This window comes from Phoxinus phoxinus (assembly GCF_949152265.1).
Source record: "Phoxinus phoxinus genome assembly, chromosome: 4".
NCBI lineage: Eukaryota > Metazoa > Chordata > Actinopteri > Cypriniformes > Leuciscidae > Phoxinus > Phoxinus phoxinus.
In genome coordinates, this window is record NC_136879.1 from 43533658 (window position 1) to 43551682 (window position 18025).

At 37.8% G+C, this 18025-nt stretch overlaps 2 protein-coding genes across 4 annotated transcripts in view; one reads left to right on the forward strand and one right to left on the reverse strand.

Annotated features, from left to right (window-relative positions):
• The window catches only part of LOC306997687 (NLR family CARD domain-containing protein 3-like), a 31685-nt gene extending 21221 nt beyond the window's left edge, over window positions 1–10464 (forward strand). Inside the window, exons 8-10 of one of the 3 annotated variants that reach the window (XM_079611061.1) lie at window positions 4884–5057; window positions 6460–6633; window positions 9940–10463. In XM_079611061.1, the coding sequence (XP_079467187.1) occupies window positions 4884–5057; window positions 6460–6633; window positions 9940–9946 (355 nt within the window). In that variant the 3' untranslated portion in view covers window positions 9947–10463. Of the gene's footprint in view, window positions 1–1804; window positions 4614–4883; window positions 5058–6459; window positions 6634–9939 lie in introns of those variants that run through there. The other 2 variants (XM_079611062.1, XM_079611063.1) reach the window with 2 other exon arrangements.
• LOC306997685 (NLR family CARD domain-containing protein 3-like) overlaps window positions 1–18025 on the reverse strand; it is a 377651-nt gene that overhangs the window by 309128 nt on the left and 50498 nt on the right. The gene's annotated exons all lie outside the window — the stretch shown is intronic.

Genomic DNA, 18025 nt, shown 5'->3' on the forward strand with positions numbered 1-18025 from the left:
AACTGTGGGAGATGCTGATGCTATGATTCTGACGCGTGCAAAGTACCATAAATAGATCCAGAGAGGCGTGTTGATGTTCCAAACAAATAACTGAAGTTTATAAAAAAATAAAAAAGATGCATTGTAACATAAAACAAAACAACCAACTTTTTGGCCGCTTGCAGGTTTGTTGCACCATGCCACCCTAGCTCCATGTGCACGGTCAAAAGACTCATATGCTCTTGCACCAGCGCCACCTTCCTGTCAGGGGTTGCCTATACTTTATACAACTTTTCCCCTCTCACCTATAGAGGGCACACACTCAGAGAAATAAACACAATTAACAATACAACAACATTCTGATATTTAAATGAACAAATGTATAAAAAAAAAGGTATGACATAAATAAGGTATGACAAAGTATGGCTCCTACATCTACCCTAAAGACTCGGAGTGAATAAGGATTAATATGTAGATAGCGCATCAGGCCCGGATTGGCTAATCGGGAGCGCCGGTCTGTTTTATTGGCCAGGAGGGCCGGTGTTGTCATGTTTTCCCTTAACAGGCTCCAGTCACAGCGCAGCCCCACACTTTTTTTTATTATTATTTTCTCGCAGCCCCACAAAAAATAAAGTCAGTTGTTAGAGATGTGCGAACAAAAAAATTAGAGATACAAAACATGGATAATAGGCGCAAAGGCGGCGCTGAAAAGGCCAGAATAATAAAAAATCTCTAGAAATTCAAGCGGCCAAATAGCCTACGAGTCAGAGCCGTACCCACCATTGGGTTCTCCGATTTTTCTGAGTGTATAACGTTGTGAAATAATTGCCTAATATTAACTCTAATTTGGTGCAGCAATGATTCGCATATCGCGACGATAACCGACCTCATCATCTGAGCTGCTTCAGCGCTCAAACACCCGCTCGTCGGCAATGGCAAAATGTTTGAGATGACCAATCAAAGCAAGTGGGATTTATGTTCACAGAAGCGCGAGCGATAGCCTATTGCATACTGTGCCCAGAATGAGAATAACTTTATTACAATGAATTCCTATTTAAAACAGATATAGCCTACATAGCCTATGTTCTTTGACAATGACAGTGGAATCATAATATGCCCCCGAACCCCCTAGCCAGATCACTTTTGGGACCTTTGTATTTATAAAACCCTGTGTACGGCTATTGCACTGAATAGAAAATTCTATTTTTGAAAAATACAATGAATTACAAGGCTGTACAAAACAGTGCACTATTGCAGACTTATATACTGAGGGTTTAATTACATTATTTTAATATAGTCAGTCGGGAACTAAAGTGGGCCGGTCTAAGGCATGAAACTCCAGGGCTGAAAATGAGTCCCACTCCGGCCCTGTAGTGCATACAATATATCTTTTGCGTAAACCCCATCCGTTGGATCAGCGACAGATTCCTGCTTGAACCGTCAGATCCTGCCGGCGGTAGAAGGCAGCGGTGAGGAGTCTCCCTGAAGAGGAACATTTACATCTTAATATATTATTATCTCCCAAAATAAAATAAAACTGACAAGTTAAATCAACCGGACAAACAACAAACCAGACAACAGATGCAGGTTACAGTGAAGAGGTTTTTTTAAAAGCACAAATGTTTGGTATAAATCAACTTGCCTTGTAATGCTTGTGCAAACATACCCTGGCAAAAGCGTGAACATTGCCTCAAAATGTGTGTGTGCAGCTGAAAAGAGGGCAGTGATGTGTGTTTCACCTGAACCAGGACTGTCAGCATATCAGATTTATCACTACATGATTATTACTGAGCTTCTCGTCCTCCCTGCCAATCCATCTCTACAGCACGACTTCACTATCCAGCTAGATTCAACTTTAATCACCCCATCAAGGTCGGTCAGAAACCTTGGAGTAACATTTGATGAGCATCTGACCTTCACAGACCACATCACAAAGACAGCTCGATCTTGCAGGTTTCCACTGCACAACATCAGGAAGATCAGGCCCTTCCTAACTGAGCATGCAACACAACTTCTCGCCCAGGCCTTGGTTATCTTTAGGCTTGATTACTGCAATGCTCTTCTGGCCGGTCTTCCATCATGTGCAACTAAACCTCTACAAATGATCCAGAACGCTGCAGCCCGTCTTGTCTTCAATGAGCCCAAAAGGGCCCACGTCACTCCTCTGTTCATCTCTCTGCACTGGCTACCACTCGCTGCTCGCATCAAGTTCAAGGCATTGACGCTTGCTCACAGATCGACCACAGGCTCAGCTCCCTCCTACTTTCACTCGCTCCTACGAGTCTACATCCCTACCAGAAGCCTGCGATCGGTCAATGAGCGACGGCTCGTGGTACCATCACAGAGAGCCACAAAATCACTCTCCAGAACATTCTCGTTCACGGTTCCTTTCTGGTGGAATGATCTCCCTACCCTCGTCCGGAATGCAGAATCCCTGACCACATTCAAAAGACAACTGAAAACTCATCTCTTCCGTGAGCACTTGACATAAAAAAATTAAATAAAATAAAAATTAAAACCCTTCTTCTTAATCCTCCCTTGTTTGGCTTATGCTACTCTGAGCAATGCCAGAACTTTGTATTTTGAGCACTTCTTGCGTTATTTTTGCCTCTTCACGATGACTCGCTTGCTGTAGTCCTCAGTTGTAAGTCGCTTTCGATAAAAGCGTCTGCTAAATGACTAAATGTAAATGTAAATGTTATCATGGCCAAAATAACACACAATAACAATACATCACCATATCTATGGAAATCTTGAAAAAATAATAGTAATGCTATCAGTCAACTTCATCTTTACTCTGTTTATTTTGTGTTATTTTTGAAAAAGAAGAATCACACCATTGCATAAAAAAGGAACAATTCCACCTAATGGCGACCATTTTGGAATAATTATAACACCATCACAAGTACATAGTAACAAAGTGCTTAGAGATAATTTGTAAACTCTTAGTTTATAGTTAATGAACAGTATATAATAGTATATAAGCTGTAGTTAATATATTAAGAGACTATATACAAATAGTGAGTTCTTCATTCATTGTCACTGTAAATAAAAAAGTGTTATTGTACATAAATAGTTCTCACTTGTAAATGTCAGTAAGTGCTTTAATACAGCCTTTATTCAACATTAATTACAATAGTATTAAAGGGGTAGTATAATGCCCTTTTCACAAGATGTAGAATACGTTTTTGATGTCCCCAGAGTGTGAAGTTTTAGCTCAAAATACCTCACAGATATGTTTATATAGCATGTTAAAATTGTCACTTTTTGAGGGTGAGCGTCTGTACCTTTAAATGCAAATGAGCTGCTGCTCCTGGCGCAGAAGGCGGAGCTTCAACAGCTTTTGTCCTTTTACCTCACACAGACATGCACTGCAAATTGAAAAAAGTTTTAGCCTTTTATGTTCAAACCGGAGTCAGACAATGATGGAGAGACTCTAGAAAAAGTGACATCATGTAGAAGCAACAGGACAATTCTGAATGGTTAGTTGATGAATTTATGTAGCTTATATTCTATACATTGATTAGCATATTCTGTCATGATAATCTATAAATGCTTTCCTGGGGGGCGGGGTTTATGTAAATTTTAGGGTTGGTGATGTCACTAACTCAGGAGGAATGTTGTGTAGTTCCTATCAGCCGTTTGTTGTAGTCCTTATAAAGCCATTTCTTCAAAAGAAAATATCTTCCTTTGCTTTTGTTATAACTTTGCAGATGTTGTTTATTCTCAAACAGCAACATTACACACTAACTAATGTTAGAAAAGTTATGAGGTTTAAAAGACCTTTTGTGAAGCTGTTTCATGACAACTCTCTCTGGGTCAGCTGCAGCCAAAACAGATTTAAAATGTTGTGATATGATTTTGTCAAAGGTTTAATAGACAGATGAATTGGAAGAATATTGCGTGGGTGTTTGAATGGAGATCACAGTATTTTAAAGATGAATCGTGCAGCTCTACTGTCTTATCTCTCTCTCAGCATATGAATAGTGCGAGGGCTTTTCAGTGCATTCAGTCTCACGTCGCTTCCATGCGTCCACTTGAAATGGATATTACGACATTCATAGATAACGCGACACATTTCATCCTCTGTTGAAACAAAAGTGTCTAACTTAACATCTGTCAACCTCATCTATAAGCAAGGACAAAAATAAAGCAATTGAATTTGAACGAATATCGATTCTGGAATAAAAAATCTATTTTAAAATCGCAAAAAAAAAGTGTGATTAGTTAGGTAAATCATTTTTTTTCTCCTAGCCCTAACACACACGCATGTTCCTTAAAATTTTTACAAATACATTAATCACATGCGCACACGCGCACACACTTTGTGTTTCCATGTTTTATGGGGACTTTCCATAGAAATAATTATTTTTATACTGTACAAACTGTATATTTGTCACGATTCGGTCTTGTCTTGGTCACGTTTCATGTCATTGTCATGTTTCCATGTCTTGTCATGTGATTCCCTGTTTGTCATGTGATCCTGCCATGTGTCTTGTCATTGGTTAATTGTCTGATTATTGTTCACAAGTGTCCCTTGTCTTGTCATTAGTGTATTTAAGCCCTCATGCTTGCCATGTGTTTTTGTCAAGTATTGTTACCTGTAATCACTGTTTGTAAGCGTCATGTTTATTTTTTTGAGTTCATGCCACGTCATGCTTTTGTTTTATGTTTGATCTTGGATTTTGTTATGTGTAAATAAACTGCACTTGGGTTCTCTTCAAACTTGCCTTCAGTGCATCATTTTACAATATTCTATCCCCTAATCCTAACTGATGTATTTTAACAACGTGAACTAATGACTATTTGTATATATTTTATATTGACAGCATTATGTTATTTATTTTTTAAGTGTTATGTTTATCTTTGGATATAGGCTTAATGTGTGTCATTGTTCTCTACAGGTTGGATGAGTGTGGTGTCACAGATGAAGGTTGTGCTGCTCTGGCTTCAGCTCTGAGATCAAACCCCTCACACATGAGAGAACTGGATCTGTCATATAATAAATTAGGAGACTCAGGAGTGAAGCTGATCTCTGCTGTACTGGAGAATCCTCACTGTAAACTGGAGGAACTGTGGTAAGATCATCTCTACCATAAAGACTCAGAGTGAATAAGGATTAATATGTAGATAGTGTATACAATATATCTTTGGCGTAAGCCCCTTTCGGTGGTTCAGCGACAGATTCCTGCTTGAACCGTCAGATCCTGCCGGCGGTAGAAGGCAGCGGTGAGGAGTCTCCCTGAAGAGGAACATTTACATCTTAATATATTATTATCCCCCAAAAGAAAAGAAAACTAACAAGTTAAATCAACCGGACAATCAACAAACCAGACAACAGATGCAGGTTACAGTGAAGAGGGGTTTTTTTAAAGCAAAAATGTTTGGTGTAAATCAACTTGCATGATTATCATGGCCAAAATAAATCTCGATAACAATATATCGCCATATCTATGGAAATCTTTAAAAAAATAATAATAATGCTATCAGTCAACTTCATCTTTACTCTGTTTATTTTGTGTTATTTTTGAAAAAGAAGAATCACTCCATCGCATAAAAAATGAACAATTCCACTTAATGGTGACCAGTTTGAAATAATTGTAACTATACTTTTGCAAATAATTTGCAAACTCTTAGTTTATAGTTAATGAATAGTATACAATGGTATATATGCTGTAGTTAAAATATATTAAGAGACTATATACAAATAGTTAGGAGTTCATTCATTGTCACTGTAATTAACAAAGTGTTATTGTTTAATTAGCTCTTGTGTAAAAAGTTAGATAATGCTTTGTTAACAACGTATTAACCATAAATAGTTCTCACTTTAGATTACGTCTTGGTAAATCAGAAAATGTCATTAAGTGCTTTAATAAAGCCTTTATTCGACATTAATTACATTAGTATTAAGAGTTCCTTAAAATGTTTAAAAATACATTAAGCTCTCACACACACACACAGATTTAAAATGTTGTGATATGATTTTGTCAAAGGTTTGATAGACAGACGAATTTGAAGAAGATTGTGTGGGTGTTTTGAATGGAGATCACAGTATTTTAAAGAAGAATCGTGCAGCTCTACTGTATTATCTCTCTCTCAGCATATGAGTAGCGCGAGGGCTTTAATAAAATTGCGATAATCTTGGTTAATCTATTTTTTCTATAAAATCGGTTATAATAATCGATTATAATAGATTATAATAATCTATAAAATTGGTTAATCTATTTTTTTCTTCCAGCCCTAACACACACACATTCCTTAAAATGCACACACACACGTTAGGTTTCCGTGTTTTATGGGGACTTTCCATAGATTTTTATACTGTACAAACTGTATATTCAATCCTAACTGATGTATTGTAACAACATGAACTAATGAGTATATGTATATATTTCATATTGACATTATTATCTTATTTATTTTTTAAGTGTTATGTTTATCTTTGAATATAGGCTTAATGTGTGGCATTGTTCTCTACAGGTTGGAGGTGTGTGGTGTCACAGATGAAGGTTGTGCTGCTCTGGCTTCAGCTCTGAGATCAAACCCCTCACACATGAGAAAACTGAATCTGTCTGAGAATAATATAGGAGACTCAGGAGTGAAGCTGCTGAAGGATCTGAAGGATGATCCACATTATAAACTGGAGACTCTATGGTAAGAATAGTTTTTAACGATTTTCATCGTCATATATTCATTTAAATTCCAAATGGCTGTTTTACGCACTAGAAATAAAAGTAAAGATATAGGTTCAGTAACACCACGTGTGTGTATGAATATTTTGTCTGAGATCATCAGATATTGAGTCTTAAATTCAGCTTCAGTTTCTTTAGGTCTTTGAAATTTAAACTGTGTGTTTTATGAATTTAATTCTGCTCATAGTGTTGTGACTGATTGTGAAAATAATATTAAATAATATAAATATTTTTTTTTTTTACATAGCAGCAAAATAGAATTAAAATACTCCGTCATTTACGGTCATACAGACTTAAGAAATATGAAAAAATAAACTGTAAAATGTCAACTTATTTATGTGTCCACTTACAATCGAAAAAAAAACATTGTGCTTTTGTAAAATAAAGAAAATAAACAAGCTGTGCTTTCTGCCTCTGCGTCTCCATGAACTTTTTTTCTGGAGCACGTCTACAAAACTTACAAAACTCAGCGAATACTAGTCACACAAGCAAGATCGATATATCTTTATAATAATTTAGGTGTGTTTTTTTTTTTTTTTTTAATGAAATTACGAACAAAATGTAACGATACAATAGCCACAAGAATACTACACAAAAATAAAAATAAAACACGTACACTAGACAAAAGACATATCTTGACATTACATTGACTTGACATATTTTGATATGACAAAACATTTAATAACAGATATAAAGGTTGAGACTTGTTGCATACAGGTTAACTGAAATTACAGGAGTTAAAATGGCGAGCGGGGGGGTTAATGAGTGTGTGGAGATAGTTGTGTGTTAGTTTGTTGTGTGTGTGTGTATGTGTGTGTGTGTGGGTGTATATAAGGAAAAATGTAGGTTTGTAGTTTGGCCGGTAATGTAGAAGCTGGATCACCTCGGAGGGTTGCAGAGAAGATAGAGAGAGAGAAAGAGAGCGAAAGAGAGAGTGAGAGAGAAAGAGGGAAAAACAAATAAATAAAAAATAATAATAATTCCTTTTAAATAATAATTTTTTATTGATTGATTGGTGTGTACTTTTAAATTATCTAATTCAAAACTAAAACAAATATTCTCTGGTTATGTAATCTGTATGAAACGAGAGAGATGTCAGTCGTTCTCATTTCATCTCATTAACTGCTAATGTCAACACACACACAGAGAGCGCACGCTATTTAAACGCAAATTATCTCAGGCAAACCAGTGAACGCCCACATCAACTCGATAAAACACATCAAGTTTAATCAGATTCGTGTACTTTACGTCGTCTTGCTACGCTGTGAGAAATAATGCTATCGTAATAATAATCCTGGGAAATTTACCTCAGAAGTGCTGGTTTACTTTCACTTCGAGGAGCAACGGATCCAGCTGAGGATTGTGAATAGTAAAGGTAATGATACACAGGGCAACATTTTGGGCAACTTTTTGAGCAATGTTGCTGGGCAATCTTGCCGAGCGATTGTTGCTTGGGTACTTTCCCATTGAAAATGGGCAATACATTTCTATCTGCATAATTTAGATCAGTCGTGGGCCCTGTGTCATCTGGTTGCCCGTTGATGGCAACATTGCCCAGCAAAATTGCTCAAAAAGTTGCCATGTGTATCATCACCTTATTTTCTTTATTCTTAAGTGCTTTGTTCTAATCGCGATATGGAATAGTGTCTGTAAACCGCAAAAAGACTGTTTAAATATGAATCGCGTGTCTGTGTGTGAATTAATAAACGGCACAGATGTGCGCTGTTTACTACAGCTGTACAACAGCGCATCTGTGCAGTTCATTCACACTCGCACCTATATTAGTAAACATGTTATTTTTACATGAACACATCTACTAGTTTAGCTTTTACCTAACTATATTGCTATACTGAGATGAGTAAAAATCGACTGAAATATGTTGAAATAAAATGTCTTTGTATAAGCAACGTATTAAACTGCAAATTAACATTTATATGCTAATATATCATAAAAACTATATGTTACAGACAAAATATGAATGTTTAGACAAGATTGGTTTGATTAGTTTTGGATAGATTATAAAGTCTTTTCTGTAAAAAAAGACTACTGCCACATCAAATAAGCTTTTGTTATTTGTTTATTATAGCGATTTCTGCTCATATGTTAAATATATAGTATGGGATGTTTTGTCAAAATAAAGTAGGTATATTGAATTATCAACTAAGATGTTTTCATAGATTTTGTTCCAATATCCATAATGAATCCTTAACTTTGAAAAGCGTATGATAAAATGTATACTTTTTACAAAGAAAGATTACACCTGAAATATTGTTAAAATTGTAATTGTTGTTGTAATTGTAACCTGTTTAATAAAATAGCAAAAAAATATTTACAAGGTAGATGTAAACAAGATCTTAATATGTCAATATAAGCCTTCTCATTAAATTATTTTTATTGTGTTTTATTTTTGACACATTTGGGGAGAGGATATATTCCATTACTTTAAAAAAAACATACATACATACAGTATGAGAATTAACTGCACAATTACTAGAAATGTTTACCTTGGATATTATACAATTTGCATGCATACAAAATTTGTGGAAAAAGACAACTCTAACTTTGAACCAATTCTGTACAATATAAATATTAGGGCTGGGCAAGTTAACACGTTATTATGGCGTTAAAGCATTAATTAATTAACGCCGACAATTATTTTATCTCGCATTAACGCAGTTTTTATTATTAATATTATTATATTGAAAGTCCGTTGCTCAGTGGCCCTGAATACACATACAGACAAACCATGGGTCGCAGGAGGGGTAGGATGTTGATCACTACTGGCTTGGGATGGGTGTCCTCAAAAAATAGCCATTCCCGGATTTCAAATGTTGAATTTTCTGTCGAATTTGTGGAAGCGAATTTGTAAATTGCCTGTCGAATATTATAGGTTGTATTTTTAAACAGAATTATTATTTTTGAAGTGAAATCTGAAAAGTGAATATGGATTATTCAGTTTTTTATAATGAAAAGGTGTGTGAAATATTTTGAATTGAAATATTCACAGCTTAAAAATACAACCATGTTGAATTTAAGCCCATAAAAATGCAAGCCCTAAAAATACAATGCATTAAAATGCAAGCAGGGTTAATGCAATGCATATTTTTTCAAGTAGTGTAATTCAACAAGCTTTTTGTTTTCATTATTGTCAACATTTGTCATTATTTGACTTCCATATATAGCTTATCTAGTTAGTTTTCTTATGAAAAGATGTGACATACGTAATGTCTCATACTGCATATGTGACTGTTTTTATGTTTTATTTTAGGTATTAGATGACAGTCTGATCTTCTGAAGGATCCACTACAGAGACTCACAGTCAAAAGTTATAAATTATAAATCTCTGTTATAAATAAAGACTTCATTTAGATTTCAACGATCCTCTGACAGACCTGATGAGGCGGCAGTGTAACACCTTTTATTTCACAGCAGCAAAATCATTCATAGACCATTTTATTTGTATAAACACAGTATAAACTCAAAAATGTTTGAGTTTTGTTACAGTAAATATAGAGCCTGAATGTGTTTGTGTTGTTCCAGCAGAGGGAGACAACGACTAATGAAAGATTAATGTTTCATAATTATGAGGAGGGTGGAAATTAAGCTCACTTTTGGAAAACAAACAATTGAAGCTTGAGTGTATACATTATGTTTTTAATAATAGTATTTTTACATTTGTATTAATGTATTAAAGGCGTCACATGATGTGTTTTCATGTTTTCCTTTTTCTTTAGTCTGTTTGTGCATGTATACGATCTGCAAACTTACAAAGCTCAATGTCTCCAACAAAAAGATTTATTGTATCTAATGCCCGTTACACACTGTACGATTTTGGGCTGTTCCAGACGAAAAATGAGCATCGTTAAACAATTGTGGCGATTTCTGTGGTCGTGGCTCCTAAACTGTCTTCTGTTCAAAGATAGCCTGTGATCATTTACTGACAGTGTCATGATCATCTCACAGTGTGTTGCTGCTACGACCTACATCTACTGAATAGCCAATAAAACTGCAACATGAAATGGCGTATAGATCAACTCGACATTATGCTAAAACTTAAAACTTCTTTTCTCAAGCTCCATTTGCAAAATTGGTATGCCAAGTTCACCTCTTTCCCCAAGCCATCGGACAAAACAGCCTGAGACAAAAAGGCATCAGACATAAATCTTTTGGTCTGAGGGCCCTATCTTACACTCGGCGCAATGCAGCGTCAAGCGCGACGCAAGTGTTTTTTGCTAGTTTCTGTCACGGTGTGGTGCAGGCAAAAGAAGATGAAGAGGCAAAGAGCTCCAATGCAAACATTTTACTAAATACAATACTCACAGGTACAGACAGGCAGACAGGATGAACACACACACACACACACACACTAAATACGACTAACAACCGACAGGGACTGACTGAACTGACTGTGTGTTTGTGTGTGTTCACCTTCTCCAAGGTCTGTGTGGTTTGTCCATCTGTGTCATACTGGGGGATTTAAGTCCAATCTGTCTGTCTGCATCTGCAAAGTGCTGACAGACACACGGCAGATTAACAGAGACAGACAGACGAGACGATCTAACGCTGATGCTGGAGGTGTTTAAAAGACCACACACACACATCTGCACATCATTTGTCACACTGTCCTGTTACAACAAACCCCTGAAGTTGGTCAGCATGAAATCAAAATGGAATATTGCAGTGTTTATTTTAAATGATGATTTGTGATTGTCTTAAAATCATGTTTTTGGTAGTCTTGAATCAGAATAACTTCCCCTCATCTCTTCTCTGATTACAAATGTTGGGCGGGGCAACCTGTCACTCACACCAATAGCAGACCACAACCATCCAATCAATTCCCCACAGATCAAATTTGAGAAGTTTCACATAGATCACAACAGGGAAGAAAAAAGTGCACTGAAAAGAGTTCAAAGTTCCACTGACAGCGACTCACAGCGTTATTCGATGTGTTAACATAATTTCCGCTGAAACAGGAAGACAGGGTGGGCCATATCAAACAGCTCCTCCTCTTTTTTTAAATAGCCAATAGCGTTTCATTTATATCACAGCTCAGAGAAGCTGAAGTTTCCTCCTAATCTCTAACCGTTTATCTTCTCAGTTTCCTCCATGTCGCTTAAAAAATACAGAATTCTGAGCAGAATTGAAAGGATCCGATGTCTTTTATGTTCTGCGGTGATCATATAATCCGCTCTGTGTATCGTGTCTCCATACCGGAGCTGTGGCAGGTCGCGTGACACTAACGTGAAACCAGACATTATTTGCCCCAATGGAAAGCATATTTACACTGTTTGAATAATTCACTATCCACTATATAATAATTTGTTTCATTTATATAGCGCTTTTTCTGAGACCTCAAAGCGCTTTACATAAAAGGGGGGAATCTCCTCAACCACCACCAATGTGCAGCATCCACTTGGATGATGCGACGGCAGCCATATTGCGCTAGAACGCCCACCACACACCAGCTTACTGGTGGAGAGGAGACAGTGATGTAGCCAATCAGTATATGGGGATGATTAGGAGGCCATGATGGACAGAGGCCACTGGGCATATTTTGCATATTTTACACCCCTACTCTTTTTCGTAAGGACATCCAAGGACATGGGATTTTTAATGACCACAGAGAGTCAGGACCTCGGTTTAACGTCTCATTCGAAGGACGGCACTCTTTTGGCAGTATAGTGTCCCCATCACTATACTGGGGTGTAAGGACCCACACAGACCACAGGGTGAGCGCCCCCTGCTGGCCTCACTAACACCTCTACCAGCAGCAACCTGGATTTCCCAGGAGTCTCCCATCCAGGTACTAACCAGGCTCAGCCCTGCTTAGCTTCAGTGGGCAACCGGTCTTGGGCAACAGGGTGATATGGCTGCTGGCCATAGTATATAGTATATATCAGGGATAGGCAACTCTGGTCCTGGAGGGCCACTGTCCTGCAGAGTTTAGCTTCAGCCCTGATAACAACTCACCTGCCTGTATCTATTCTAGTAATCCTGAAAACATTGATTGCCTAGTTCAGGTGTGTTTAATTAGGGTTGGAGCTAAACTCTGCAGGACAGTGGCCCTCCAGGACTGGAGTTGCCTATCCCTGGTATATATAGTGCACTATGTGTCACTAGCTTGAGATGAAATGAAGTTCCTTAATGTAAGTTAGGGAGCCCATATAATCTTTCAATCGACAGCCAGACTATATAAGCATCCGCTTAGTTCTCTCCAGTATCAGCTGTTCCAGTATCCGGTAGTGCCGTACTGAACAATGTCCAACATCCCGGAAATCCAGCTTTTTCCTTCAGATGACGAATTGTCCATTCTTCCAGAGACACCAACAGTCACATCTTGCATAAGATTGGATCTTACGGATCCAGCAAAATCCAGCACTCATTCAAACCACGCTCCAGAAGACCACTCTCTCCTCCACCCTCAAAATCGCCAGTTTTAACTGTGCCTCATCCGTCTTCTTCACAGACTTCATCTCTTCATTCTACTGCTGCTAATCCACAGATTCCACCCATTTCAAAACGGTCTGTCAACAGCCAACAGTCAAGTCATCTCCAGCTCTCGAATCCATTTCTCCCCCAGATCATCAAAAGCTCTACAATCTCTTTATTAGTTCTAACAGTTCCAGCATTATAAAAAACTCTTCAACATCTCATAAAAGCAAAACTCAGTCCTCATCCACTTCTGTCTTTCTCCTGGCCTGGCGTTTTGAAAATACAAATTCTCAACGCGCTCAAGGCTGCCTCTACAAAGAATTTCCCTACTCTTTTTGCCTATCAACCCTCCCTTCCTTTCACTTCAGCCCATGCCAGCCATCTTTGACACCAGTCAGTAATGGGACCCTCTGCCCAGCATCCATCTTCTTTTCTCAACACTAACACTTGTTCTTCAGGTCCAATCCATCTTCCAGCTCCTTCCAATGAAGTTGCCATGGAACCACCTCCAGTCTCAGCCCACCTCCATTCCCTAATTCTATCAGGTGCAGATATTGATCTTCCTTCTCTGTTCACTTCAGTTCCTCTTAATGAATCCCACCACTCTTTTGACTGTGGCCCATTAACCATCAATCTAAATAATTCCATACCACCTTCAAAACGAGTTATCACACTTGCAAAATTCTGCATAGCTTTTGGTAGATAGACTGAAGTAATTTGCACTTTATTTCCTGTCAGACTCAAGGAATTAAATTACTTTCTCTCAGTCATTTTTACACCTATCACAAGCTTTTCACAGCTAAATGCGCCGCCCACTTCACCCACTGGAACCAATGTCAATACTGGGGAGCTCTGAACCTTGAACTATACAATAGAGTCTACTTAGGAGTTTGAAGCCTCTTGGACAACCATACAGACGAAAACCTCACCCAGTTCCTTCTTTCAGGCCTGAAAGAAGGTTTTGACCCCGGTCTGGAAAGTATAACTAATTCCAGATTGATCTGCAACAACTTGCAATCCACGAGAGCCTAATCCGACATAGTGGAAGCCCTCATCAAAAGAGAATTAGATTCTGGATTCACAATCAGCACTTTTGATTCTCCACCTTTTGAATTATTCCGCATATATCCAATTGGAGTAGCCACCAGAAAACTTTCCAGTAAAAAACTAATTATCATCGATCTCTCCGCTCCTCAATAGTCCAATTCCATTAGATGAATTCTTCCTGCACTACCACGACATAGACCAAGCAATCATTCTCATTAAAAATGGCGGTTTTGGAGCCTGGCTAGCAAAGGTTGACTTAACATCTGCTTTTAAAGTCCTGTCAATTCACCCAGATTTCTGGCATCTGTTTGGCATTTGTTGGCACGAAAAATACTAGTTTTGCAGTCCGTCTTTAATCTGTAAACAAAATATTTGACATGCTTTCCGAAGCGCTCTGCTGGATCCTACAAAACAATCATGCAATCCCATACCTCATCCATCTCCTCGCCGACTTCCTCGTCATTTCACTAAGTAATTTTCCTTCAGTAAAACACCAAACTGTCCAAAACATTTTCTCCAAACTAGGAGTTCCCCTCTCTCCTGAAAAAAACGAAGGTCCATCTACATACTTGTAATTTCTCGAAATCCTCCTAGACCAAGGTTCCAAGCTTCTCTCCCCAAAGAGAAAATAGATTGCATAATCACAATTTTGCTAGAATCTAACCATTGCAGCAAGTGTGATTTGCTTTCTCTCTTTGGCCACCTAAATTATGCTATGCACATAATTCCCCAAGGCCAGCCTATCATTTCCCACCTGCTAACTCTCGCTACCTAAGCCTCAGGTCTAGAAGACATCATTTCTCTAAGCCAGCCAGACATTAAATTAAAATGAAACCAGACTGAAATTATGGATCACGTTCCTCAATCAATGGAACGGGATAACCTTTTTCTACAACGATTTTTTTTCCCTAACTTGTGACATCACTTTGTTCACCGACTCCGCCCTCTCCACAGGATTTGGAGCTTTCTACAGAGGACATTGGTTCGACTCAACCTGGCCACCTGAGCTCACTAATACACCTCAAACGACTGAATCGACGGTGCTGTTCGAGCTGTATCCCATAGTAGTAGCAGCCTATCTATGAGGTTCCGAATGGTCAGCAAAAAACATACTGTTTATACTGTGACAATTCTGCCACCGTCCACTGTATCAACAAAAAACATTCTAATGTTTCAAAAGTCATGCCCTTTCTAAGACGTATCATTTGGATTTCTGCTTGTCATCAATTCGTCATCAAATCTGAACATATTTTAGGTCATCAAAATCAAATAGCTGATGCTTTATCTCATTTTCTTTTTCAGAAATTCAGAAAATTGGCTCTGGAAGTAGACTCCAAACCAACTCCAGTTGCTCCTTATTCAGAACTTCTATTTCTCTATACCACCCCCTCAGACATCTCCATACCTTATTACAAGATGTTTCTCCCAGAACACTCCAGACCTACTGGACAGCTTGGAGTTCCTTCAAAAACTCACAACATTGTTTTTTTTTTTAGTTTTCCCTCCTCTCAATATCCCCCTTCACCACGTACCTTCATCATATGAAATCAATTCAGCCAGGAACAATCAAAGTCTACCTCCATGGCCATCATTTTCATTATATCCCTCCTCATCAAAGGTGTACAAAAAAACAATACCCCTTGTCCAGACTCCAGACAACCTTTAACCATCGACATTCTTAGCATATTTAGCAGTATTTCCCCCCAACAAAACAATAACCCTGCCATGTTCAATTTGACTTTCTTTGGCTTCCTCAGAGTCTCAAAATTCACCAACTTAAACTTCAACCCAGCTATCCATCCCACATTCTCTGACCTTTAAGTAAGAAAACTTGACACCATACATTTCAACATCAAACAAAGCAAAACTGATTATTAATTGAAACACAGTCATTTAATTTTCATTTCAATTTGCCAACCCCCATTCAACCATACCAGTCCATAGCCCTTTTCTTCCACTGAGGAAATCTCAAATTACCTCTCCTCTCGACCCTCTTTTTATCGTTGATAAAAAACCTCCTTGCTTCCAGACATTGGTTTCAAAAGGACCTCAAATCCATTCTCAACAGTTCCGGCATCCCAACCAAATATTTCTCTTCCCATTCCTTCCGCATAGGGGCAGCCACCACAGCAGTGCAGAGGAGCCTATTCGAACACCAAATCAAAAGGTCACTCTGTGTGTGTGTGTGTGTGTGTGTGTGTGTCTGTGTGTGTGTGTGTGTGTGTGTGTGTGTGTGTCTGTGTGTGTGTGTGTGTGTGTGTGTGTGTGTGTGTGTGTGTGTGTGTGTGTGTGTGTCTGTGTGTGTGTGTGTGTGTGTGTGTGTGTGTGTGTGTGTGTCTGTGTCTGTGTGTGTGTCTGTGTGTGTGTGTGTGTGTGTGTGTGGTGGTGAGTTCCATGTGTGTCACAGGTCACACTGAACTACAGACAGATGGAGCAGGAGTCTAAAGTGAGAAACACTTCACTAAGAACAGCCGAACAGTCACTGGCATTTCAATGTAGGACATTGAATAAAATAAAACTCACAGTGGTTTATGTACTGTACCAGTGTTATTTTAGTACTATTTATATTATCTTATATTATTTGTTAACATTGAATTAGCTTTTATTTTAATATTTTAATATTTTAAATCAGCTGCCTGCATACAATACAGATAATAAACAGGAAAATAATGGTCATTGATGTAAACTTTATTGAATATGAGACAAATTATGCTGTAAAGCAGCTTTAAACAGACAACAGTTTCATTATTAATATCAATTCAGTTCAAGTTTTGTTGTCATCATGGTAGTGTCAGTGCAGTCCGATCAAAAATATAACTGAATATTAATTGTCTTGTGAATTTGTTCTAGTCATTTTGTTAAGAGCTTTTGTCATTTTCGTTATTTTTTATGTTCATATAGCTGTAAACACTATTTATACTCCAGTGCTGTTTTCTTATTGGTCAATCCAGTGGTGAACTAGTTCCTGTTGTTTTTGTATGAAGTCGATTATAACGACCATAGAGTAACCCAAACACATGCATGTAAAAACATATTTTTTCCATTCTCTATGAATCATGTTTTCAGTGTCCAGCGTCCCCGTAAGAAGGTTGTGTCTCCTCACGTACTCTTGCTGCGAGCGCTCTGATTGGTGGAAACCGTCGCCCGTCCGTGTCACATGACGCATTACATCACTGGATTGAGGTCAGGCCTGGATTAGACCGAGAGAGAATGGAGAGATTAGGAGCTGTGAGTGCTCAAAAACAGGAGGAGAAAGGAAAGAGGAAAAAGAGAACGAGTGAGACACATTGAACATATGCACTCACTCAAACAGATTTAGTGATTTAGTTTGTGTTCACATGCGCTTTGTTGTGTCTTAATGGCCTGCTTGTTTGGACAGAGTTTTTCCAGCTTCAGGATAAAGGTCCTCAGTGATTTAACATTACTTTTATATTCAGGGATTGTTTTATGATGTTCATCCTCACTGGAGGATTAAACACAGATTTCTTTGCAAAATAGTGATACAGTTCAATTCAAAACACATAATGACCATATGTTTTATATTGTGAAAATGAGCCACCAAAAAAATATATACACATTAGAAGAATTTAATCAAATATGTAATGCATTAATGAAGATAATGTAAACAGTGCCTTCAGCTTCAGTTACGTTATTTTGGCTGAAAAGTGAAATTGTTTAAATTGATCTCTCTGATCTCCAGCTGAGTATTGCTGTGATATTATTATACCTTAATAATATATTGACATTATTATTATTATTGTATATAATTCATTTGTTTATAATTGCCTGAGAAAATGTATATCCATCACTGTTTTGCATAGAAAATTTAGTTTTAGATGTGAGGTTTGTTTAGACATGATTTCACAAACACTCAT